Source organism: Glycine soja, chromosome 19, assembly GCF_004193775.1.
Source record: "Glycine soja cultivar W05 chromosome 19, ASM419377v2, whole genome shotgun sequence".
Classification (NCBI taxonomy): Eukaryota; Viridiplantae; Streptophyta; class Magnoliopsida; order Fabales; family Fabaceae; genus Glycine; species Glycine soja.
Window position 1 is genome coordinate 27754266 of NC_041020.1, and position 26342 is coordinate 27780607.

At 41.1% G+C, this 26342-nt stretch overlaps 1 protein-coding gene and 1 non-coding gene across 2 annotated transcripts; one reads left to right on the forward strand and one right to left on the reverse strand.

Annotated features, from left to right (window-relative positions):
• Positions 1-14111: 14111 nt before the first annotated feature.
• LOC114400993 lies at positions 14112-14218 on the forward strand. Its single transcript, XR_003664110.1, has one exon. It is a non-coding gene; the product is annotated as a small nucleolar RNA R71 (small nucleolar RNA).
• An 11212-nt stretch (positions 14219-25430) lies between these two features.
• LOC114398680 lies at positions 25431-26126 on the reverse strand. The gene is made up of 2 exons (XM_028360849.1): positions 25854-26126; positions 25431-25703 (listed from the first exon to the last, which is right to left on the reverse strand). Exons 1-2 carry the CDS (start codon positions 26124-26126, stop codon positions 25431-25433), a joined length of 546 nt encoding a protein of 181 aa, XP_028216650.1.
• Positions 26127-26342: the final 216 nt, after the last annotated feature.

Below are 26342 nucleotides of genomic sequence, written 5' to 3' on the forward strand. Positions count from 1 at the left end.
GTGTTTTCAAGTAAAAATATAGACGTTCATGTGACCTCATTTTGTCTTTTTAGAGAGAAGTGAGTTATCAAGAATAGGATGTTGGACAAATGGCCTTAGTTACCTTGAGAAGAAGAGGGGATTGAATTAAGATACGAATATTATTCCCCAATTAAACTTTCACTCTCTCTTTTCGGATTAACAATGCACATAGGGACAACCCTTCCCTTGTGTTCAAGAATCCTCTACTACAAGAGACCCACGGTCTCTTAATCCCTTTTCAGAAATAAGAAGAAGAAATCTCTCGTAAAAGAGGTAGATTGTAAAATGAAGCTCAATCAAAAATTCCTTATTGAATATGCAAGTGGTTGACCAAGGAATCTTTTTGAGAGGATAAGACGTTTCAGTTCAGAAAAAAAAAACTCTTGATCTTTCGAGAGGATAAAACTGTTTGGGCAATGAAAACTCTCTTTAAAACATTTGAATGGCCGTTCATAAAACATTTGAATAGATATGTCTCTTGGAAATTATTTTCTGAAAATCCCCTCTGGTAATCAATTACAAGACTTATGTAATCGATTACAGGTTTTAAAAATTTGAATTAAAACATTTTCAGCTGCTGGTAATCGATTACCAGAGAGCAAATCTCAAATTGAAATGATAGAATTCTTTGGTCAAACCTTTGTTTGTTTCAATTTGGAAACTTCTTCCTAAAGATTCTAAAGAGATCAAACTTGATCATATATCTTGATTTTCTTGGATAAAACTTAGAAGCACTTGATCCTTTAGCATCATCAAGACATCAAAACATCTTGCTTCTACATAGGAGTCATTTGACTTAATCCATCAACTGAAAGATCCTTCAACTATTTCTCGTCCTTGGAAAATTCTTTTTGCAAGAATCAACTGCTTCTTTCATTCTTCCTCACTACGAGGTCGTGAAAACAAGACAACGATTGGTACCTCAAAGCCTTACACTGGGGCAATGAGGGGCACCGTGCATGAGCCTCAAGTGAACATAGGGGCCGATCAAAAGTTCTTACCCATCGATGTTTTTAACAAAAATAAAGGGGACAAACCCTAGGATTTCAATGGATTGATTAAACATCAAACGACTCCATTGCCGTCACTCCAAAATGGTCAAGTGACTAAATCAAAAAGAACATACACTCTGAGGGAGTTCCCGGAGAGATTTGCAAAAGATAGGATAAGGTCGCATGAATTATTACCTCTTTCAAAAGGACAGTCAATCTATGTTTTCCAAAAAAAATCAAATCAAAATCAAAATCACAAAATAGGGAAAGAATGTCATGAACATTGTACAACTTTCCATTACATTGCATTGTTTCATATGAAGTCCGCATTTACCAAATTTCACGACAAAGGTTGCATGCATCTGCATCCCTAAAAATCATGTTAACTGCATAGATTTCCTACATCTAATGTCCAAATCTTGTGGATTTGGGATGACCGGCCCTCTCGATGAGTCGATCTCTTGCTTTCTCATAAGGGTGGACCCTTGGGTACTTGTACCTATCACTTTTAGAGGACTACACGTCCTCGCTAACAGAGGGCTGCACGCCCTCACCTTCAGAGGACTACATGTCCTCGCCTTGAGAGGGCTACACGCCCTCATCTTGGGTACTAGTTACCCTCACCGTTGAGAGGACTACACGTCCTCGCCTTGAGAGGACTACACGTCCTCACCATCAGAGGGCTGCACGCCCTCACCTCTAGAGGACTACATGTCCTCGCCTTGAGAGGGCTACACGCCCTCACCTTGGGTACTAGTTACCCTCACCGTTGAGAGGACTACACGTCCTCGCCTTGAGAGGACTACACGTCCTCACCATCAGAGGGTTGCACGCCCTCACCTCCAGAGGACTACATGTCCTCGCCTTGAGAGGGCTACACGTCCTCACCTTGGGTACTAGTTACCCTCACCGTCAGAGGGCTACACGCCCTCACCTTGAAAGGACTACACGTCCTCGCCAACAGAGGGCTGCACGCCCTCACCTCCAAAGGACTACACATCCTCGCCTTGAGAGGGTTGCACGCCCTCACCTTTAGAGGGCTACGTGTCCTCATTTTCAGTGTGCTCGACATCCACACCTTAAAAGAATTTAAGGTCCTCTGCCCTTAAATGCTTAACCAAGACTTGCACTCCCGGTTAAGGGACCATTAGTTTCCTTTTAACGGTTCCTGGGCCACCCCCTGATATTGGAGGAGGGCCAACTGTGCGAGCACAACCAGAGAGGGAGGCTATCACACAGCTACTATGCATACCGGGGCAAGATTTCACCCGTGCCGCTGCAAAGAGACGAGTGCGAATCATGCGCACCAACATGACCACTCTTACACAGATATAGATGACATTGCTACTTAGCAACATTATGCCCAGCGACCGCAATGCCAATCTCCCCCTGCAAAAGTATCAGTTGGTCTGTGTCGTCCCGACATGGGTAAGTATGCATATGGTTCAACTGATTTCTGATACCATTTATTTGTTTGCAGGGATCGCACCCACAAGACACCCAGTGGACCCGGAAAAGTCCAACAGGGCCCTGGGGTTTCCAGCTCTGGTTACGGGCCTCTATCAGTCCTACAGGGTGCCCGTACCCCCCCGGCAAGGTTATGTCATCATAGGTAAGTATGCACATCGCTCAACTGATTTCTGATTTCATCTATTGTTTGCAGGGATCGCGACTGCAAGACACCTAGTGGACCCGAAGAATTCCAACAGGGTCTTGGAATTGTCAAGCTCTAATTACGGGTCTTTGTCAGTTCTACGGAGTACCTGTCACCTCCAGCAAGGGCATCAGGCCCCCTACTAATCGAGCTTTCATCAAGAAGTACTGCGCCCCAGACAGGCGCAGGGCGAAACACCACAGCAGCATTGGGATGGTCGGCAGCGGGAAACAGACGCACCGCCATCACCTCTAGAGTTCACCTCTGTTCATCCACAAAAAGGTTTGAGTATTGCCTACACAACATGGCCGACCCATAGGCGACCAAGTCCAAAGCCAAAGGTAAGCAAAGTACCAGGTCCATGACCGACAAATCATTAGGCGTCCAGCTCAAGACGTTAAAGAAGCGCTACTAGGAGGCAACCTAGTACCTTTTGAATCTATGCTTGTTATTTGATCACTTTTTATAGTAGGACGCACCTAGTTGCTCATGATCCTGGGAATTTAAATAAAACAAGTGCAAGCTCGGAAGGTAGTCATACCTCACAAAATATATATATGTATGTTTAGGTAGTGAAAATACCTTAGATATGCATGTATGTAAACAAAAAAACACTTCACAAAATATATATATATATATATATGTATGTTTAGGTAGAAAAATACCTTAGATATGCATGTATGTAAACAAAAAACACTTCACAAAATATATATATGTATGTTTAGGTAGAAAGATACCTTAGATATGCATGTATGTAAACAAAAAATACTTCACAAAATATATATGTATGTTTAGGTAGAAAGATACCTTGGATATGCATGTATATAGCAAAAATACCTTACAAAACATATATATGTATGTTTAGGTAGCAAGATACCTTGGATATGCATGTATATAGCAAAATACCTCATGAAAAAAAAAAAAGAAAAAAAAAACAAACAAGAAAAAGAAATAAACAAATAAAAAAAAAAGAAGAAAAAAAAGAGAGAAAAAAGAAAAATAAGTTGTCTAGCTGAAAAACCAACATGCTTTTGAAAAGAGATGACTTCCAACTTTTCTTTGAAGAAAAATTCGCTGATCATAGCTAGTTTTTGGAAAAAAAAAATGTGTGTACACCTGAAGGGTGAATGCTGTGAAATTTTCCCGGACGCCAGAAATGGACTTGGATGAATGCACAAATGGATAAAAGAACATATTTTGGAAACATTGGGTTGACTAAAATAGAGGAAATGAATCCTGAGCCCTAGCATCACATGACCATAAAAATTTGACACTTGAGTGTCCGCATAGGTGCATGCATGACCAGTTTTGCATAAAGTTTCCAAATCATCATTTTTGCATTTGTGTCATGGAAATAATGTGGGGCATCCCTTTTATCCTTGAACCAAACCAAACCCTGACATATATCATGTCTAGCCATTCTACAAGCTTTGAGCCAAAATCCTGACTCACCATAAACCTTGACCCAGGGTGAGAATGTCAATCCTTACCCTCGGAAGCAAAAAAAGAATAGAGGGGAAATTTCCAATCAAAGAAAAAGAGAAGGAAAATTCCCAATGAAAGCAAAAAAAGAAAAGAAGGAAAATTCCCCAATCAAAGAGTGGGAGAAAGCAAAAAAAGAAAAGAAGGAAAATTCCCCAATCAAAGAGTGGGAGAAAGCAAAAAGAAAAGAAAGGAAAATTCCCAATCAAAGAATGGGAGAAAGTAAAAAAGGAAGAAGAAGAAGGAAAGAAAGCTCCTGATCAAGGATCGAAAGAAAACAGAAGAAATGTGCAGAGAGGTCTTTGGACCGGACAATATCTGAACAATACAGAATTGCCACCAAATGAACGAAAAAAGAAGGAAAGGGAACCACGACCTAAAATAGTCTTCTCCCTTTGATTACCAACCAAAATCCCGTGCGCTAGCGACCTTTTTTTTCTCGCCCCGCACTAAACAAAAAAAAAAAAAACAGAAAAAGAAAAAGCCAGAAAAATCAAAAGCCAAAAACACACAAAAGCCGAAAGAAGAAACCACCAAAAGAACTCATTCCCAAGGGAAGTCCTATTTGATCCATGATCACGCATGTAATTTTTGATTTGATAGGAAATAATTTGCAAAGTCAAGTCATGACATATCTATGGTTCGGAATTAGGATGAAACACTTACCTGTGCGAGATTGATACACTTTGAGTGGATTTCTTCTATTTTTGTCGAACCCGGTGTTTCCTCTAAATGGTCATTTAGAAACGAAATGCTAACATCCAAAATCTCATTTATGGTTATAGGAGATTTCATCAGCAGACTCTCCTTTCCCGGTAGACGCATTATTTTTCACTCAAAAAAGCATATGCTGCTCTAAATCAGTTGGAATATTTGTCTCTTTGCTAAAGCATGTTTGCATTTTAGTGGAGAAAACACCGAGACTTTTTCCAGTCTCACAAGTTATCCAGAACTACGTAGGTCTGAGTTCCTCATTGGAGGATACGTAGGAGCAAGAGCCTCGCTTTTGTCGACCACACCGCCTTTTGTTGCCATGACCCAAGAGCTGGTAGCCCGCGGAGACACCTTACGGTTATCCGCACCTCGTCATTCAGTGATCCCAAGTGTGATTGACGAGCAGAGACCAATATGGTCATTTGCGCCCTTTCCGGAGATGTCAGCATTTTCCGATGGAGACTTTTCAAGTCTCAAAAGTTATCCAGAACTACGTAGGTCTGAGTTCCTCATTGGAGGATACGTAGGAGCAAGAGCCTTGCTTTTGTCGGCCGCCCCATAATCTTTGTCATACTGACCCTGAGGTCATGTGACGTGCACCCTTGTATCATCCAGAGGCGGCGGGCCCGATGATACGCGGAGATACCTTACGGTTATCTGCACCCTTTTGTCATCCAGAGGCGGCGGGCCCGATGACAAGCAGAGACCAAGTTTGGTCATTCTGCATTCTTGTATCATCCAGAGGCGGCGGGCCCGATGATACGCGGAGATACCTTACGGTTATCCGCACCCTTTTGTCATCCAGAGGCGGCGGGCCCGATGACAAGCAGAGACCAAGTTTGGTCATTCTGCACCCTTGTATCATCTAGAGGCGGCGGGCCCAATGATACGCGGAGATACCTTACGGTTATCCGCACCCTTTTGTCATCCAGAGGCGGCGGGCCCGATGACAAGCAGAGACCAAGTTTGGTCATTCTGCACCCTTGTATCATCCAGAGGCGGCGGGCCCGATGATACGCGGAGATACCTTACGGTTATCCGCACCCTTTTGTCATCCAGAGGCGGCGGGCCCGATGACAAGCAGAGACCAAGTTTGGTCATTCTGCACCCTTGTATCATCCAGAGGCGGCGGGCCCGATGATACGCGGAGATACCTTACGGTTATCCGCACCCTTTTGTCATCCAGAGGCGGCGGGCCCGATGACAAGCAGAGACCAAGTTTGGTCATTCTGCACCCTTGTATCATCCAGAGGCGGCGGGCCCGATGATACGCGGAGATACCTTACGGTTATCCGCACCCTTTTGTCATCCAGAGGCGGCGGGCCCGATGACAAGCAGAGACCAAATTTGGTCATTCTGCACCCTTGTATCATCCAGAGGCGGCGGGCCCGATGATATGCGGAGATACCTTACGGTTATCCGCACCCTTTTGTCATCCAGAGGCGGCGGGCCCGATGACAAGCAGAGACCAAGTTTGGTCATTCTGCACCCTTGTATCATCCAGAGGCGGCGGGCCCGATGATACGCGGAGATACCTTACGGTTATCCGCACCCTTTTGTCATCCAGAGGCGGCGGGCCCGATGACAAGCAGAGACCAAATTTGGTCATTCTGCACCCTTGTATCATCCAGAGGCGGCGGGCCCGATGATACGCGGAAATACCCGAGTGGTTATCCGTATAAACATTCTTTTGCTATCTGTAAGACAGAACGCTTGATAGCATGCAGAGGCTGACATAGTCTTCTGCACCTTTTGTTCCTCCGGGAACAACAAGTCATTTACATGCGGAAATTTCATGGTCACCCGCGACTCTCGTCAACCGAGAGGAGCGAAATTAGTGTCATACACTAATTTTCGTCCGGGTACCTTTGCTTGATGACATGCGACCTTTCTTTGGTCCTTGTGAGGTGCTTGGCACCCATCATTAGGCAATTTGTGAAAATCTAGGAACAACAAGTCATTTGAATGTGGAGATTTTATGGTCACCCGCGACTCTCGTCAAATCGAGAGGAACGAAATTAGTGTCTTATCTTTACTTTCCTTTTATCTCCAATAAAAGACAAGTAAAGAGGGGCAACTGTCATACCCTAATTTCGTCCGGGGACCTTTGCTTGATGACATGCGACCTTTCTTTGGTCCTTGTGAGGTGCTTGGCATCCATCATTGGGCAATTTGTGAAATTCCAGGACATGCCGGAAAACCAAAAAATATTGATGCACAATCCGTAAGTTTCCGTGACACACCGGAAATCAAATGGAAGCATCGTTGCATAATTAAGTGAGGTTCCGTAACATTCCGTAAGTCAAAAGGGGGATGATTATGTAATCCGCAAGGTTCCGTAATATTACGGAAAGAAAACAAGTATCGTTACGAGATTCGTAAGTTTCCGTAACTTTACGAAAAAAGAATCACCAAAAAAGGTAAGGGGGTGAACTTATCAAGATAGGGGTGTAAATAGCAATTCAAATCTAGGCCCTTCTAGAACATTTTGGAAGTTGGGTTGCTTAAGGAGGAAGCAACTGGGCGGCAAGCTCCTCCACGTTTTTGAAAAATGGTTTTCGGGGCTTCCGCGGCTTCCGTAATACTTCTGTAAAATTTCCGAAAACCTTGGGTAAGCATATTCCACTTAACATTGGTGAAAGGGAAGAGAAAAAAGATGAAAATCAAATTCGAAAACAGTTCCGTAAGGCTTTCGTAACTTTTCCGTAAAATACGAAAAGGGAGGTGAACTTAGTAATTCGGGTGCGCTTAGAAATCTTCTTCATTAAGTCTTTGGGCGGCAAGCACCTCCCTTTTTTCTATAAATAGGGGAGGGGGGAGCTGTTTCAAAATGTTCAGCCCCTTTGGCACTTCTCTCTCTTTCGAATTTGCTTGGAAAAATCGTTTCCGTGAAGAAAATCTAAGCCGAGGCGCTTCCGAAACGCTTCCGTAAGCGATTCTGTGGAAATTCTTCATCGTTCTTCGTCGTTCTTCACCGTTCTTCATCCGTTCTTCGTTCGTTCTTCGTTCTTCAACGGGTAAGTTTTCGAATCCGAGACTTTCAATTCATTTCTTGTTTTGTGTACTTTCACTTTAATTTCGTTTACTTTCAGTTTTCTTTTCTTCCGTTTTTAACGTGCTTTAACCATTTATTTAAGCCGTTTTCTCGTCTAATAAATGATAAAATGAATTTCAACCGATCATTTGTGTTGTAATCTCGTTTAATCACTGTTAAAACGAAATCTAACTGATCGTTCACGCTATAACCTCGGTTAAACCAAAAAAAGTAAAATAATAATAAAATAATCAAAATATCTTTGAATAAAATAAAACAAAAAAATCAATCGGACGTTTTTTCTTTGGAAGTTTCCTTGAATGAATTGATTAATAACCAAAGTGAAACTAAGACTAAAATAGACTCACAAATCAAGTTTTGTCCGAAAATCACTAAAAACCGTTTTAAGGTCCAACGCCTTAAACGGTCCTCTTTGCTTTTATCGGTTAACATGGACCGTTCAAAAGCATAAAATCAACATGTAACTTTACCGCTTTTGCAAGAACTACGTAGGTCTGACTTCCTCATCGCAATTGAGGATACGTAGGAGCAAAAGCCCCGCTTTTGTCGACCACCCCAAGAGATCGTTAATGGTCCAATGCCTTAACGTTTCTCTCCTTTCAAAATCAAAAGACCGTTTAATGGTCCAACACCTTAAATGACCTTTTGTTCAAATAAAAAACATATTTTGCAAAAAAAGACAAAAAAACAAACTTAAACCAAACACTTTGTTCCGAAAGAACTACGTAGGTCTGATTTTCTCATCCCAAATTGAGGAATACGTAGGAGCAAAGGGAAACACCCTTGTCGACCACAAAAAAGAAAAAATATAAAAAGGGTATAAAGGATATAAGGACATAAAAGGGAACGTAAAAATCAAAGTCATGTTTGCACATTCGATTAAAGGCTGCCGTCCCTTGTGACGGACGTGTGGGGTGCTAATACCTTCCCCGCGCGTAAATACAACTCCCGAACCTTTCACTTAAAAGTTCGTAGATCGCGTCTTTTCCGGTTTTTCCGACGTTTTCCTCAAATAAACGTTGGTGGCGACTCCGCACGTATTCCTTTCGTGGAACACGCATCCCGCGAGTCACGCGTCGCCCTCCCGCCGAAGGGTAGGTTGCGACACAAAGCAATCAATAAATTTGGACTAGTGCAATAAAAGTAAAGAAGGAGAAAGAAAAAGAAAACTCCCTAAGTCATGGCGGAAGAGAAGTAGGGTGAAGTAAGGAGGTCTCCTCCACCACTACATCCACTAAGGAGGGATTTGTGAGGAATGGTTTCAGCCGATGTCCATTGACCTTGAAGCCCTTATCTGTGGATTCACTTTTGATCTCAACTGTACCATAAGGAAAAACATTAGTCACCACAAAAGGACCAATCCACTTTGACCTCAACTTACCACTCATGAGTCCGAGCCTAGATTTATACAATAAAACTTTCTATCCAACTACGAAGTCTTTCTTAGCTATCAAGCTGTCATGGAACTTCTTGGTCTTCTCCTTGTATAATTTGGAATTCTCATAGGCTTCTAAATGGATCTCATCTAGCTCACTTAGTTACAACTTCCTTTCCTCTCCAGCCTGATCAATAAAGAAGTTGTAGGTCTTTACAGCCCAGTAGGCTTTGTGCTCTATCTCTACAGGGAGATGACATGCCTTGCCAAAGACAACCTAATAAGGAGACATTCCTATGGGTGCTTTGTAGGCAGTCCTATGGGCCCAAAGAGCATCATCTAGCCTGTTGCTCCAATCCGTTTTGTTCGGCTGCACAATCTTCTCCAAGATCCTTTTTATCTCCCTGTTTGAAATCTCAGCCTACCCATTAGTTTGGGGGTGGTATGGTGTGGAAATTCTGTGCACGACCCCATACTTTTTGAGCAAGGCATACATGGATCTGTTACAAAAGTGGGTGCCTTGATCACTAACGATGGCTCTAGGGACTCCAAACCTGCAAAACAGATTAGATTTAACAAAATCCATAACAACCTAGCATCGTTAGTTTTGGTGGGTTTGGCTTCCACCCATTTTGAAACATAATCAACAACAAGGAGAATATAAAAAAAACCAAAAGAGACAGGGAAAGGCCCCATAAAATCTATACCCCAGACATCAAACACCTCACAGAATAACATGGGTTATTGAGGCAATTGCTGTCTCTATGAAAGTGAGCTGCCTGCTCTCTTACAAGGCTCACAAGTGCTACAGATTCTCCACGCATCCTTGAAGATGGTAGGCCAATAGAAACCACAGTCAAGCACCTTGCGAGCTGTCCTCTGTATACCAAGATGGCCACCTGGTGCGGAAGAATGACAGAATTGCAGGACCGAGTCGATCTCGTGGTCTGGAATGCATCTCCTAATAACCTGGTCACTGCACAACTTCCACAAATAGGGGTCATCCCAAATATAATGCTTAGCATTGCTCTTAATTTTATCATTTTAAGCTTTAGATGCTAAGGGAGGAAAAACAGAAGCAACCAAATAATTCACAATATTAGCAAACCAAGGAGTGGGGAAGGAATTAGAAATACTATACAGAATGTACAAATGGTTATCCGGAAAATCATCCCGAATGGGTGAGTCCTTAGATGCACGCTCAATCCTACTCAGATGGTCAACCACGAGGTTCTGTGCACTGCTCTGATCATGGATCTCCAAATCAAACTCTTGGAGCCAAAGCATCCACCTGATCAATCTAGGCTTTGATTTAGCCTTCTTCAACAGGTATTTTAGAGCTGCATGGTCAGTATAAACAATAACACGAGTACCAAGTAAATATGAACGAAATTTCTCAAGAGCAAAAACTATTGTTAATAGCTCCTTCTCTGTGGTAGTGTAATTTGCTTGGGCAGCATCCGAAGTTCTGGAAGAGTAGTAGATTACCCGAGGCAGCTTTTCAATCTTTTGAGCAAGGACAGCCCCCAATGCGTAATTGGATGCATCACACATTAGCTCAAATGGGGCTGTCCAATTAGGTGCCTGAATGATAGGGGTGATAGTCACCACACGCTTAAGGCAATCAAAAGCCTCTTTGCATCGGTCATCAAAATTAAACTCCACCTCCTTTTGTAGCAGATTGGATAGTGGAAGGGCCACTTGCTAAAATTCTTGATAAAGCGCCTATAAAACCCTGCATGACCAAGAAAAGAACGAACCTCTCGCACGTAAGAAGGGTAAGGCAATTTTGAAATAACATCTATTTTTGCAGGGTCTACCTCTATGCCCCTATTCGAAATGATATGCCCTAAAACTATACCTTGTTCTACCATGAAGTGACATTTTTCAAAATTCAGCACAAGGTTAGTTTCAATGCATCTATTAAGAACTCTATCCAGACTATCCAAACATGCATAAAAAAAGGATCCATAAACAGTAAAATCATCCATAAACACCTCTATGCAAGTCTCTAAAAAATCACTGAAAATGCTAAGCATACACCGCTGGAAGGTACCAGGGACGTTGCATAGGCCAAAGGGCAACCTCCTATAGGCAAAAGTGCCGAAGGGACAGGTGAATGTGGTTTTTTCTTGATCCTCAGGAGCAATATGAATTTGTAAATAACCAGAAAAATAATCAAGAAAACAGTAATGAGACGTACCTGCCAAGCGCTCAAGCATTTGATCAATGAAAGGCAAGGGAAAATGATCTTTTCTGGTTACCTGATTCAGCCTCCTATAATCAATGTAGACTCACTAGCTGTTCTGCACTCTTGTGGGGATAAGCTCATCCTTTTCATTCTTGATCACTATGAGGCCTATTTTCTTAAGAACCACTTGGACTGGACTCACCCACTAGCTGTCAGAAATGAGGTAGATGATTCCAGCTTGTAAGAGCTTGGTCACTTCCTTTTTCACCACATCTAGAATGACGGGGTTGAGTCGCCGCTGTGGTTGCCTCACTGGCTTAGCTCCATCCTCTAAAAGTATCCTATGCATGCAGGTAGATAGGCTAATACCAGGAATGTCTGCTAAAGTCCATCCAATGGCTTTCTTATGCTTCTTGAGCACTAGCAACAACTTCTCCTCTTGCTTAGCATCAAGGGAGGCAGATATGATCACTGGAAATTTTTCCTTGTCCTCCAAGTAAGCATATTTGAGGTTTGCTGGTAAAGGCTTCAACTCTGGTGTGGGTAGTGGCTTAATAGTGGGAGGCATCGTGGTAGGAGAAAAAAGTTCCTCAGTCTGTACCTCATAAAGCAAGTTAGAAGTATATGTACTTCCTACAACATGGTTAGTGCATTCTGACTCAAAAAAATCAACATCAAGAGGTACAACACCCAGAAAATCAGAACCAAACTCAAATTCAGATTCATTCTCAGCATAAAAATTAGATACAGGATCAAATTCAAACTCAGATTCAGATTCAATGCATAAGGAATGACAAGTATGCAGATCATATAAAAATGGATGTTTCCTACCATAAAGAACAGAATCAAAATCAAACATATAATCATCAACAATCTGATCAATTATCTCAGCACGAAAAATAGAATGATCCTTAGATGGATGTTTCATGGCATCAAGAATGTTAAAATGAACAACAATATCACCAAATTCCATAGACAATGTGCTAGCATAAATATCTATCTTGGTTCGGGCTATTTTCATAAATGGTCTGCCTAAAATAATTGAAACTGAACCATGGGAAAATCCCTCTTCCATATTAAGAACATAAAAATCAACAGGAAAAATAAGTTCACCAACCCGAACTAGCACATCCTCTATGAAACCTGCGGGGTAAGCAACACTTCTATTTGCCAAATGAATCACAATATCTGTAGATTGCAAAGGTCCAAGAGATAAATAATTGAAAATGGACAGAGGCATGACACTAACTGATGCTCCTAAATCTAGCATGACATTCTCAAATTTATTGTTCCCAATGATGCAAGGTATACAGAAAGTACCTGGGTCCTTACATTTCTCAGGAATATGAGGAACAAATTTACCTATCAATGCTGACACATTTCTACCCATGCTAATTCGTTCATTGCCTTTGAGTTTCCTTTTGTGGGTGCATAGGTCCTTTAGAAACTTGGTATATCTTGGAATCTGCTTGATGGCATCTAGCAGAGGTATGTTCACCTTTACTTTCCTGAAGGTCTCCAAGATCTCCTTTTCCACTTCTTCCATCTTTTTGTTTGAAATTGCTCTAGGTGGGAATGGAAGAGGGATAGGAGGCTGCTATAAGTCAGAATTACTAGAAGAAGGTCCACCTGCATGAAATTTTTTGTTAGGAAGCTTTCTTTTTTGTGCAACTATCTCATCCTCTTTTTCAGGTGTAGAATGAAGTTTGACAGGTGCAGGTGCAGGTGTTGCTACTGGTGGAGGCACTTGAATTTGGTTGCCAGACCTCAAGGTGATGACACTCACATTTTTCGAATTCTGCACAATTTGTGAAGGCAATTTGTCAAAATTTTGGGATTGAGCTTGGTTCATCTGAGTAGCCATCTGCCCCATCTGATTTGTCAGACTCTGAATGGAGGCTCTTGTCTCTTGCTGAAATTGCATATTCTGGATGGTCATTTTCCTCACTAACTCTTCTAAGGAAGGTTGAGGAGGGGCCTCAGTTGCTGGTTGTCTTTGTTGTGACTGCTGCTGTTGTTGCTGCATTGGAGGAGGAACATATGGCTTGCTTGGACCAACAACATTCTAGAAAGGAGGGACAGACTGTTGTTGTTGTGGAGGACTTGTCCATCTCAGATTTGGATGATTCCTCCAACCTGGATTGTATTTGTTGCTTGAAAGGTCATAATTATTCTGCTATTGTTGGTTTTGCTGCTGAGGAGGTCTATTATAAATGTTTGCAACATAAGCTTCAGGTTGCTTATTGACTCCAGATTGCTGCAAAGAAGGACAAAGATCTGTATGGTGATCCGCAGAAGAACATAGACCACAAACTCTTGCAACAGGTGTAGATTTCTGATTCATGGCAAGCTGAGTTACTAGGTTGACCAAGGCATCAAGTTTTCCTTCAAGCTTTTTATTTTCAGTAGATGAAGATGAATCCGTGGCCACCTCATGGACTCCTCTAAGGACAATAGCATCATTTCTTGCACTGAATTGTTGGGAGTTGGAAGCCATCTTCTCAATCAAATTCCTAGCCTCAGCAGGGGTCATATCACCAAGAGCTCCACCACTGGCAGCATCAATCATACTCCTCTCCATGTTGCTAAGTCCCTCATAGAAATATTGAAGAAGGAGTTGCTCAGAAATCTGGTGGTGAGGACAGCTTGCACACAATTTCTTGAATCTTTCCCAGTACTCATACAAGCTTTCTCCACTAAGTTGCCTAATGCCTGAAATGTCTTTTCTGATGGTAGTGGTCCTAGATGCAGGGAAGAATTTCTCCAAGAACACCCTCTTAAGGTCATCCCAGCTAAAAATAGACCTGGGAGCAAGGTAGTATAGCCAATCTTTTGCCACTCCTTCTAGAGAATGAGGAAAATCCTTTAGAAAGATATGATCTTCTTGGACATCAGGGGGCTTCATGGTGGAATAAACAATATGGAACTCCTTAAGATGCTTAAGAGAATCTTCACCTGCAAGACCATGAAATTTGGGCAGCAAATGTATTAGTCCAGTCTTGAGAACATATGGAACACCCTCATCAGGATATTGAATGCCTAAGCTTTCATAAGTGAAATCAGGTGCAGCCATCTCCCTAAGAGTCCTCTCACGAGGTGGAGGTTGAGCCATGTTCTCAGTATAAAAATTAGTAGTGGAATGCTCAAAATCAGAATATTTAGAATCACCCTCAACAGAATGCTCAAAATGCACAGAATGACCAGGATGCACACTATGCCTAACTAATCTATGAAAGGTTCTATCTATTTCAGGATCAAAGGGTTGTAAATCACCTGGACTGCCCCTAGTCATGCACTATATGCAGCAAATAATGTGGATCTCAACAGCACCTAACAAGGGGGTAAAACTACAGCTATACTCAAACGATCTCAAAATAAGCTGAAATTTTGTGAGAAACACCCTAAAATCATGAAAAGATAGCACAAAAATTTTCAATCAAAAATTCAAAGTCTAGCTATGAAAAATACCTAAGCAAAGTTTAGAAAAATAGGACAATAATACTTGAAAAATAAAAAAAAAAACTTAGTAAACGGCTGATTTTTGGAGTTTGGGAGTCCCCAACCAGCTTCAGTGGGATATTGTAATATGGGAAATTTTTTTCTACCCCAAATACATATATAATAATAGTCGTTCTGATACCCGGAGCAAAAGTTATGGCCGTTTTAAGTTTTGCTAAAAACAAGTTCCAAAAATTTTTGTCTCTCTCAAATAATGCCACACCAAGTGCTTCTGGTATTTTTCACACAAAATATGGATCAAAAGAAGCTACCACACAAAAATTCAGCCAAAAAATAATAACTCTAACTATCAAAACAAAAATCATTAATTAAATTGCAAAATCCGTCACTAATCACTGTTCAGCACTGTTCACAACAAAACAAAAGGCTGAATCAGTCGCTGAATCCGTCGCTGAAACAATCGCTGAATCCATCGCTAAAACAGGGAATGCAACTGAAATGCAAAATAAAATGCCACACAAAATAAGATAACTAAACACTATTATGAACCTTTGGCCCACTGCTCCTCGACAACGGCGCCAAATTTGATCAAGGTCGTACCCGAATCAAATAAACATTAAAAATGCAGTATCTAGGAAGTGATCCTAGGTCATCTCCCAACGAGCAATGGTCAACCAACCGTTCATAATAGATAGTAATAAAACAATAACAAATTGGGGGGGGGGGGGAGGGGTTGTTTGTTTTTGTAAATTAAACAACAAGTAAATTTGAATTAGAAAATATTAGAATTAAAACACGTTGTTCCCCTTGATTCACAAGCAAGTCTCTTATCCTAGATTACGAGAATTTATCCTTTATCAGTTCAACCACTTAATCCAACCCTAAATTAAATTACTAAGCGAAATTTAACATAAGGCATTCATTATGTGATTAAGCAACACATACACCAATTAATCATGAACGAAACTGATCATTAAGCATGAACATAAATTAAGCGTAGAGACAATTAATCAAGCACTAAGCATGCATGGATTAATAGCAACAAATATAGAGTAATTGGTGAAGAGGAGAAACTGATCAGAATTCAATAGAAATAATAAAACCTCAAAGAGAGTTGTGCTTGATTCTCAAGAGAAAACAACGCTGGAGACTTAGCCTTCCATTAATCGGTAGAAACGAAATTGTAAATTGAAGCAGAAAACGAAATTTTATTGCTACGTGAATAGTAAAAACTGGAATTGCAAAATCTAAAATTATTCTTTGTCCCTAAAACAATGAAGAGACTAAAACGAAAAGAGAGAGAGAGAGAGAGAAGCGAGGACTAAAACTAGAACCTTGGTGTTGTTATATAGTTCTCAACCCCAAAGCTTACATATCTGTTTTAAGTCCAAGCCCATAAATAAAATAAAATCTAGATAAGATAAGATAAGATAAGATAAGACAAAATCTAGATAAGATAAGATCTAGATGAAATAATATCTAGATGAGATAAAATCAAGATATGATAAGATAAAATCTAGATGAAATAATATCTAGATGAGATAAAATCTAGATAAGATAAGATTTGGTAGAATAAAATAGTCTGCTCTCTTCAAGTCCTAGCCCAATTCTGGATTCAAGCCCAATTTCTTATAATTCTCCTGAAATTAAATTAAAAACACAAAATTAATCCAGTAGGCCCAAATGATAAAACTGCATAATTAATTTAACAATTAAGGCTAATCAGTAATTAAAATGGTGACAAAAAGGGTTAAGAATTAGGAGAAAATGATGGCACATCAGCGTGTCATCGGACTTGATTGTCTCTGGATGACGAAGGGAGACTACAATAGTCTCGGTCGAAAGACATTGAGTCTTCGACAAAGGGAGAAAATGACCATATGTGTCTCTGCGTGCCATCGGACTTGATTGTCTCTGGATAGCAAAGGGAGACTGCAATAGTCTCGATGAATCCTTCTACTAAAACGTGAACACGCTTAGCAAAGAAACAAACCTCCAGACCAGTCAAAGCAACACATATTTTTTGAAGAAAAAAAATGATGTGACTTTTGGGGGAGGAGAGCATGTTGATAGAATTTCCCGTAGCCACAAAGGAGATTCGGGATATTAGCATTTTGTTTCTAAATGAGCATTTAGAAGAAACACTGGGTCCAATTGAAAATAGAGGAAAACCGCTCAAAGTGTATAAATCTCACACAGGCAAGTGTTTCATCCTAATTCCGAACCACAGATATGTCATGACTTGACTTTTCAAATCATTTCCTATCAAATTAAAGATAACATGCGTAGTCATGGATCAATAGGACTTTTAGGAAGTTGGATTTTGGTGGGGAATTTGGCTTTTGGGTGTTCTGGCCTTTCCTTTGTCTGTTTTTTATTTTCCCTTTGGTTCAACGCGAAACAAGCACGGGCACAAAGGCTTGGTTGGTAACTAGGGAGGTGACTGCTTTAGGCATCCCTCAGGTTTCAAACAAACTTTGTTGATTTTTTCTTTTTCTTTTTGACAATTTTGCACATTGTTCATACATTGTCTGGTCCTAAGAACTTTTATGTATTCTTTATTTCTTTCTTTTCTATTTTATTTTGCTTTCTTCCAATCTTTGATTGGTTGATTTCCTTTTCTCTTTCCTTTTCTTTCCTTTAGAAGCGCGTTTATAACCCGAGGGTAAAAGAAGCTTCTTTTGGGGCCCTCCCGTTCTTTCTTCCAAGGGTAAGGGTAGAAATTCCTATCCTAAGTCAAGGTTTATGGCCGAGGAGTTGAGGTTTGGCTCAAAAGGGCCTGTGGAAGGCAGGACATGATGTATGTCAGGATCTTTGTTTAGCAAGTGGTCTCTGGAATAAGGGAATGCCCCAAATTATTTCCATGACACGCATATAATAATGATGATTAGAAATTCATGCAAAACTGATCATGCACGTACCCATGTGGACACTCAAGCATCAAGTTTTGTGGCCATGTAACACTAAGGCTTAGGGTTCATTTTCCCCCATTCAAATCAATCCAATGTTTCTAAAAAATGCTCTTTATCAAGTTATGCACACATCCGAGCCCATCTTAGGCATTCGAGAAAAACTTTCATAGCATTCACCCTTTAGGCGCACAAACATTTTTTTTAAAAAATCCTTTTATGTTTTGACCCGTGAATTTCCTAAAGAAAAACTGGTGGTCATTTTCTTTTTAAAAGCGTGTTGGCTTTTAGTTAATTAAATTTTTTCTTTTGTCTTTCTCTTTCAATCAATTTCTTTTAAGCAAAAATGATTAGAAATGGTTTGCAACCCGGGCACAGTTGGTATCTGAGGTTATGCTTTATCGAAAGGAATAAAAGACGTGCTATAAAAATACACAAGACCTCTATTTTTGGTGTTTCAGGCAAACCATTGTAGAGTACATACGACAATATGCTAGAAGCAGTAAAATTACTCACAATGAGATAACAAATAACTGAAAGCAAATACCAGGTTCAGTTCCATCACAATGGAAATAACAAAAACAACTGAAAGCAATAATGTCAGTTCAATTTTATCACAATGGAAATAACAAAAACAACTGAAAGCAATAATGTCAGTTCAGTTTTATCACAATGGAAATAACAAAATAAATTGAAAGCAATAATGTCAAATAAAGACAAATCACAAGTTTGGCGACCCTGGTCGTGTGACTCCGCCTCCTCCAAGGAAAAAGTCCATCACATCGGCCATGTCTTTGTCTTCCTGAGCTTCGTCTCCATCTCCAGAGGTCCCTGTGGGCCTTGCTCCTGTCTAAAAATCGGGCCAATCTCCAAGCCATGCCACTGTGGCTTCGAACTACTTGGGAGTAGGCCACGCGTAAGGGCTGGGATCCTGGCTCTGTTGATGTAGGGTGTATTAATAGAAGCTCTCATTCAGCTGTACCTGACCCCTATGGTTGGCCGCCTTCTGGTCAGCCACATGTCGTATACAACGTTCTAACCTCTGTAGGTGAGTAGAGGTGGACTCTAGAGATGATGGTGGTGCGTTTGCAGCTGCCTGCTGCTGGCCATCCTCTGGCTACTGTGGTGCCTAGCCTTGTGCCTGCCTGGGCATGCAGTACTTCTCGATGAAAGCCCTGTTAATAGGTGGTCAGATAAGCTTGCTGGGGGTGACCGACACTCCATAGAACTGACAGAGGCCTGTAATCAGAGCAAGAAATCCTAAGGCCCTGTTGGACTTCACTGGGTCCATCGGGTGTCTCGTAGGCATAATCCCTGCAAACTGGTAAATAACATCAGAGATCAGCTGAGCCACATGTACACTTACCTATGTCAGTATGGCGTAGACCAGCTGACACTTTGGCAGGGGGAGGTCCGAGTTATGGTCACTAGGGAGAATGTTGCTAAGCAGCAACATCATCCAGATCTGCGTGAGAGTGGTCATGCTGGTGCGAATGATCCGCACCCATCTCCCCGCTGCGTTCCAGGAAAAGTCCTGCCCCGACACGCACAACAACTGGCTAATAGCCTCCTCATCAAAGCCTGAGGCCTGACCCCTCCTCTGGCTATACTCGCACTACAGGCCTTCCTCCAAGATCAGTAGATGCCCCAGAAACTTGCTGATGGCATCTCCATCAAAAGGAATCCATTGGCCCCTCACCCAAGAGGGCATGTCTCGGACTCCCTCTTCCGTAGGCCAGGCATTAGCATAAAACTCAATGACTATTTCAGGATCGAACTTAGCCATGGGTGAAACGAGTGGAGCCCAATGCCTCCGGGCTATCTCCTCTCGGAACTCAACGAACTCTTCATCCCTCAGTTGGACTCGTCTCTCTCTGAGGAACGACCAGCCTTTGATGGTCTCAAACCGTTGCTGGTGTTCCGCACTCCAGAACCAGTGTCTATCGAAATCCATATTGGCCTGTGGGGCCGCACTGGAACCCTCTCCAACGGTGTCTTTCCTGGACCTCTTTGCAGGGAGCTTCCTCGGAGCCATCTCCTGCAAAGACACATTTGTAAATTTAGTTTACAAGAAATAACAACTTATTGCAATAAAAGCCAAATCAAACAAAAATGGCGTACACTTCTTTCCAACAACACGCAAATGTTAATATGAATTTAGAGAAAAAATTACACATCGGTGCGTGGGTTATTTCAGGGTATACATACATTTATGCACACACATTTTTTCTTGGTGAACAAATATTTCATGAGATACACCTTCTTCCGTTTGCAAAGAAATTTCTTATGTTACCTACTAAGCTATCCAACCTACATGCATATTTTGCGAGGCACTTTGCCTACCTATCTAATCATACATACATATTTGCAAGGCATTTTGCTTCCTATCTCAACATACATACATATTTGCAAGGCATTTTTGCTACCTATCTCAACATACATACATATTTGCAAGGCATTTTTGCTACCTATCTCAACATACATAGATAGTTGCAAGGCATTTTGCTACCTATCTCAACATACATTCATATTTGCAAGGCATTTTTGCTACTTATCTAAACATACAGGCATATTGGCAAGGCATTTTTGCTACCTATCTAAACATACATGCATATTGGCAAGGCATTTTTGCTACCTATCTAAACGTAACATGCATATTGGCAAGGCATTTGCTACCTATCTACACCATTTGAATGGCATTTTTTGCTATATGTTCCTATTTTGAGAAGCATTTATGTACACACACTTGAGAGGCAACTTCATGCTATACATTCACACATATTTACATTCATTTGAAAAGCAATTCCATGTCACATATTCACGCATATATACGTTCATTGGAAAGGCAATTTTTATGTTACACATTCATTGGAAAGGCAATTTTTGTACTACCTATTCACATTTTTGAAAGGCAATTTCATGTCATATGTTCCTATTTTAGGAAGCATTTTCGTGCCATATTTTCAACATACATACACTTTATTTGAAAGGTATTCGCCTCTTGCTACCTATTATATATACACATGTACATGGCGAAAAACATTTTCTCACCATCTAGGTGCCAAGAAATTATCATGGTGCAACCCAAACCAAGCGCTGGTCCAAAGGGGAAACCTCACCAACATGCTCTCATTTTCATGCTTTCTTGCATTCAAAACTAAAGGTTTGGGTTCCTAGGTCTAAGTCCTTATTTTTGACACTTATTCTAACTTCTACAAGTTGTCCATACACTCAAGAATGACGACCATATATGCACATATCAGTTTCATAAACAAAAATTCACAAACTTATGCGCAAATGCCATTGAGGCATTTCATCAAGCACTTGGTGGGCGCATGTTTAGACACGAACGAAAAGGGAATGGGGGCAATGTAACATGCCCAATTATTTCAGAATCCACCATAGGCCTATGACCATCCCATACAACCCCATAATTCCAACAAATCAAACATGAATCCAAGCATGAATTACCTCACGAAATTTGCCCAACATAGCCAACTAGAGCACTAAAATGCATCAATGGAAAGCCAAAGAATCAAGGGGAAGTTCACTTACTTGTAGGGAGTGAGTAAGAGCGCAAAAATGGAAGCAAAAATGCAAAGAATGGTGACTTAGGGCTGCAAAAACCGTGATTCCCGTGAGCTCATATGCCTCTTGAACGTTGGGGAAGATTTTGGGGTGAATGAAGCTTCACCCCTGCCCCTTTTAAGCTTTTTTGTGCAGATGTGCTCGCTTAGGCTAGCTAAGTTCACCCAGGCGAGCTAACTCTATACTGTTTTTTTTGCAAAAATTTAAAAACCCCCTTGCTATGCTTGTATATTTTTCAAATTCCTAGGATCACAAATAAACTAGGCATATTCAAACATAAAGAATAAATAAAAGCGGAAATTTTAAAGTTACTAGGCTGCCTCCTAGTAGCGTTTCTTTAACGTCTTGAGTTGAACGCGGGATGATAATTTGTTGATCATGGGCCTAGCACTTGCTCGTACCTGCCCCTAAGCTTTCGAATAAAAGAAATGACAGCATGCAGTAAATGCGAAACAATATCACAAAATACCGATACTACCCTTCACTTACCTTTATCTTGATTATGGTGTGGTATTGACCATCACCCAAAATGTCTTTTACTTATCCTTCGATTCGCAGGATGATAAGATGTAGATGCGAATGCATGCATGTTATGAATAAACGTTAAGTACAACAATTAAAAAGGTGTTATTTGTGTTCAATTTCACTTAAACGCTTTAGGCACCCCATAGATTTGAGCCAAATGGCCCGGGATTCAAAAACCAAAGTGTGTACTCCAAGACAATAAAAGACACAACACAAGGAGTTGAAATGCAAATCACTAATCCAATGTTTATTAAATGTTGCGACCATGGTTTACAAAAGATTGGAAAAACTTCAAAGATCCCAATGAGTTTTTTTTTTTTTTTTGGGGGGGGGGGGGACAACACGTATTGAAACCTTTGGCTGCCCCAAGTACTAGGCATAATATTGTTTGACGACATCAGAATTCACAGGCGAAGGCAATTCTACATCGTCCATGCTGGCTAGCACTAACGCTCCTCCCGAAAACGCTTTCTTCACGATGAAAGGTCCCTCATAATTTGGGGCCCACTTTCCCCTATTGTCTTTTTGGGCTTGGGATACTTTCTTCAAGACAAGATCCCCTTTGTTGAACTTGCGTGGGCGTACTTTCTTGTCGAAATCATTCTTCACCCGTCTTTGATATAATCGCTCGTGGCTCATGGCTGCCAATCTCTTACCCTCTATAAGATTGAGCTGATCAAAGCGTGCTTGGACCCATTCCGACTCTTCCAACCTGGATTCTGCTAGAATTCTTAAAGAGGGGACCTCTACTTCAAATGGCAACACAACCTTCATCCCATACAATAAAGAAAATGGAGTTTCCCCAGTTGATGTGTGCACCGAGGTTCAATAACCATGTAGTGCGAAAGGGAGCATCTCGTGCCAATCCTTGTATGACACGGTCATTCTCTGAACGATCCTCTTGATGTTTTTGTTTGCCGCCCCTACTGCCCCATTCATCTTGGGCCTATAAGGCGTGGAATTGTGATGTTGGATCTTGAAATCCTCACACATTTCTTTCATCATCTTATTGTTCAGGTTGGTCGCATTGTCATTGATAATCTTCCTAGGCAACCTGTACCAGCAGATTATCTCTTTCTTGATGAACCTAACCACCTCGCTCCTTGTCACACTAGCGTATGAGGCCGCTTCAACCCATTTGGTGAAGTAGTCAATGGCGACCAAGATAAAGAGATGTTCGTTTGAAGCCTAGGCTCAATAGCTCCAATCACATCTATTCCCCACATAGAGAAGGGCCATGGCGCGGCCAATATGTTCAAAGGCACGGGCGGAGCATTGAAATTATCCACGAATGCCTGGCACTTGTGGCATTTTCTCACATGGATACAATATCCTGCCTTCAGAATCTTTCGATCCATGGCATGTCCATTGGCATGCGTCCCAAAGGACCCCTCATGCACCTCCACGAGCATCTGTTCGGCCTCTTTGGCGTCCTCACATTGGAGCAATACCATATCATGATTTTGCTTGTACAGGATACCTTCGCTTAAAAAGAAGCCAGCTGCTAATCTTCGCAACGTCCTTTTCTCGAAGTACCATGGTTTACCGTCTTACTCCTCTTCTATCAAGTAGCAATGTGCGAGCTTGCCACGACATCTGAACTCGATGTATGACAAGTCTCCATGTGGGGTTAGCTTAAACATGGATGTTGTTGGATCGAGTGGCCTCAGAATAATTAAGAGGGGGGGTTGAATTAATTATTCCTAAACCTTTACTAATTAAAAATTTACTCTTCTAAGGCTTTTACTATGTTGTTAAGAGAATAAGCAGTAGAAGAGAAACTTAACCAAAAGTAAAAGCGGAAATTAAAATGCACAGTGGAAAGTAAAAGAGTAGGGAAGAAGGAGACAAACACACAAGAGTTTTTATACTGGTTCGGCAACAACCCGTGCCTACATCCACTCCCCAAGCGACCTGCGGTCCTTGAGATTTCTTTCAACCTTGTAAAAATCCTTTTACAAGCAAAGATCCACAAGGGATATACCCTCCCTTGTTCTCTTTGAACCTAGTGGATGTACCCTCCACTAGAACTGATCCACAAGAGATGTACCCTCTCTTGTTCTCAGTCAACAACCCAAGTAGATGTACCCTCTACTTCTACCACAAAGGATGTACCCTCCAATGTGTTAAGACAAAGATATCAGGCGGTTAAACCTTTGATACTTTGTGAATGGGGATACAAAAGAATTCTCAGGCGGTTAGTCCTTTGAACACTTTTGTATAAGGGAAAGGGAAGAATCAAAAGAATTCTCAGACTGTGTCGTTTTGAATTATTTGACAAGGGAGAAGGGAGACACAAAATAATTCAGGCGGTTAGTCCTTTATTCTTTTGGAAAAGGGAGAAGAGAGACACAAAAAGAATTCAGGCGGTTAGTCCTTGGCGAATTCTTTTTGGCAAAGGGAGAAGAGAATGAAGAGATGAATAGCACAAGTTTTCAAGGTTTAGAAAACCAGAAAACTTTGGAAAGCTTTTGGCACAAAGAAGAAGAAGAAGTTCAAAGAGATTTAGGGCTTGTAAAAGATTGATTGAATAAGTGTTCAAGATGATTGAAAAATGCAAAACAAAGCCTTGCTTTTATAGACTCTTCATGTCTAGTCAAGACAACCATTAAAAGAGTTATGACTTTTAGAAAAACTTAAAAACCAATTTGAAAAAGTCAAAAACTATTTGAAGAGTTACATCTTTTGATTTATTCAGAAACAGTCACTGGTAATCGATTACCAAACTAGTGTAATCGATTACACAAGGCTTTTATGTGAAAGGATGTGACTCTTCACATTTGAATTTGAATTTCAACGTTCAAAGGCACTGGTAATCGATTACCAAAACATTGTAATCGATTACCACTTTTTGAAATTAATTGGAACGTTTTAAATTCAATTTGAAAACTTTTTCAAAAACATTTTGCTACTGGTAATCGATTACAGCAATCTGGTAATCGATTACCAGAGAGTAAAAACTCTTTGGTAAACATGTTTTGTGAAAAATCCTTGTGCTACTCAGTTTTTGAAAAATCCTTTTCATACTTATCTTGATTAAGTCTTCTCTTGAGTTCTTGAACCTTGAATCTTGAATCTTGATCTTGATTCTTGAAGCTTGATCCTTGAATCTTGATTCTTGAATTCAACTTTCCTCTTGAATCTTGAAGTGTCCTTCAACCTTTCCTCTTGAGTCTTGAATTGTTCTTGATTCCTTCTTGAATATCTTGAACTCATCCTTTGATTGACCTTTGAGGTTTTTGTCATCACCTTTGTCATCATCTTTTTTTTATCATCATTGTTATCATCAAAACATCTTTGAATCACACTTGATTCACCATGAAGCTTTGCTTCTATAGATGCTAGAGTATTAAGCGCATCAGCCATTTGATTCTCTTCTCTGGGAATGTGGTAGAAGAAGATATCATCAAAGAACTCTGTTAATTTCTTGATGTAGGCCTGATAGGGTATCTTGTGATCCCTGGTCTACCATTCTCCTTTCAATTGATGGATCACCAAGGTTGAGTCTCCGTATACTTTGAGCAATTTGACATTGAACTCAATTGTTGCTTGGATCCCAAGGGCACATGCCTCATATTCAACCATATTATTTATGCAATTGAAGCCCAACTTTGCCGTGAAGGGTATGCATTGATTGTTGGGAGTGACCAAAACTGCCCCAACTCCATGGTCTAGGGTGTTAGACGCGCCATCGAACCACACGATCCACTTATCCCTATCTTCATCCTCCACCCCTTCCTCGAACAAGGCCATGATGTCCTCATCCGGGAATTCTAGATGCATGGGCTGGTAGTCATTGAGGGGTTTTTGAGCTAGATAGTCTGCCAAGACACTTCCCTTTATTTCATTTTGAGTGACATTAATAATGCCAAACTCAGACAACAGTACCTGCCACTGAGCGATCCATCCGGTGAGAGTGGGTTTCTCGAAAATGTACTTGACTGGGTCCATCTTGGATACCAACCAAGTGGTGTGGCTTTGCATGTACTGCCTTAGACGATGGGCTACCCACACCAAGGCACAACACGTCCTTTCAAGCAGAGAGTAATTCATCTCATAGGTAGTGAACTTCTTTCTTAAGTAATAGACGACCCATTCCCTCTTCCCAGACTCGTTGTGCTGCCTCAGCATACACCCCATCGACTCATCCAACACTGTCATGTATAGGATAAGAGGTCTCCCTGGCATTGGTGGCATGAGCACATAAGGGTTCATAAGGCATTGCTTGATCCTTCCGAATGCCACTTGACAGTCATCATTCCACTAGAGGGACTGATTCTTGCGCAAAAGCTTAAAGAGAGGCTCGCAGGTAGCAGTGAACTGCGATATGAACCTCGCTATATAATTTAGGCATCCCAAGAAACCTTGGACTTGCTT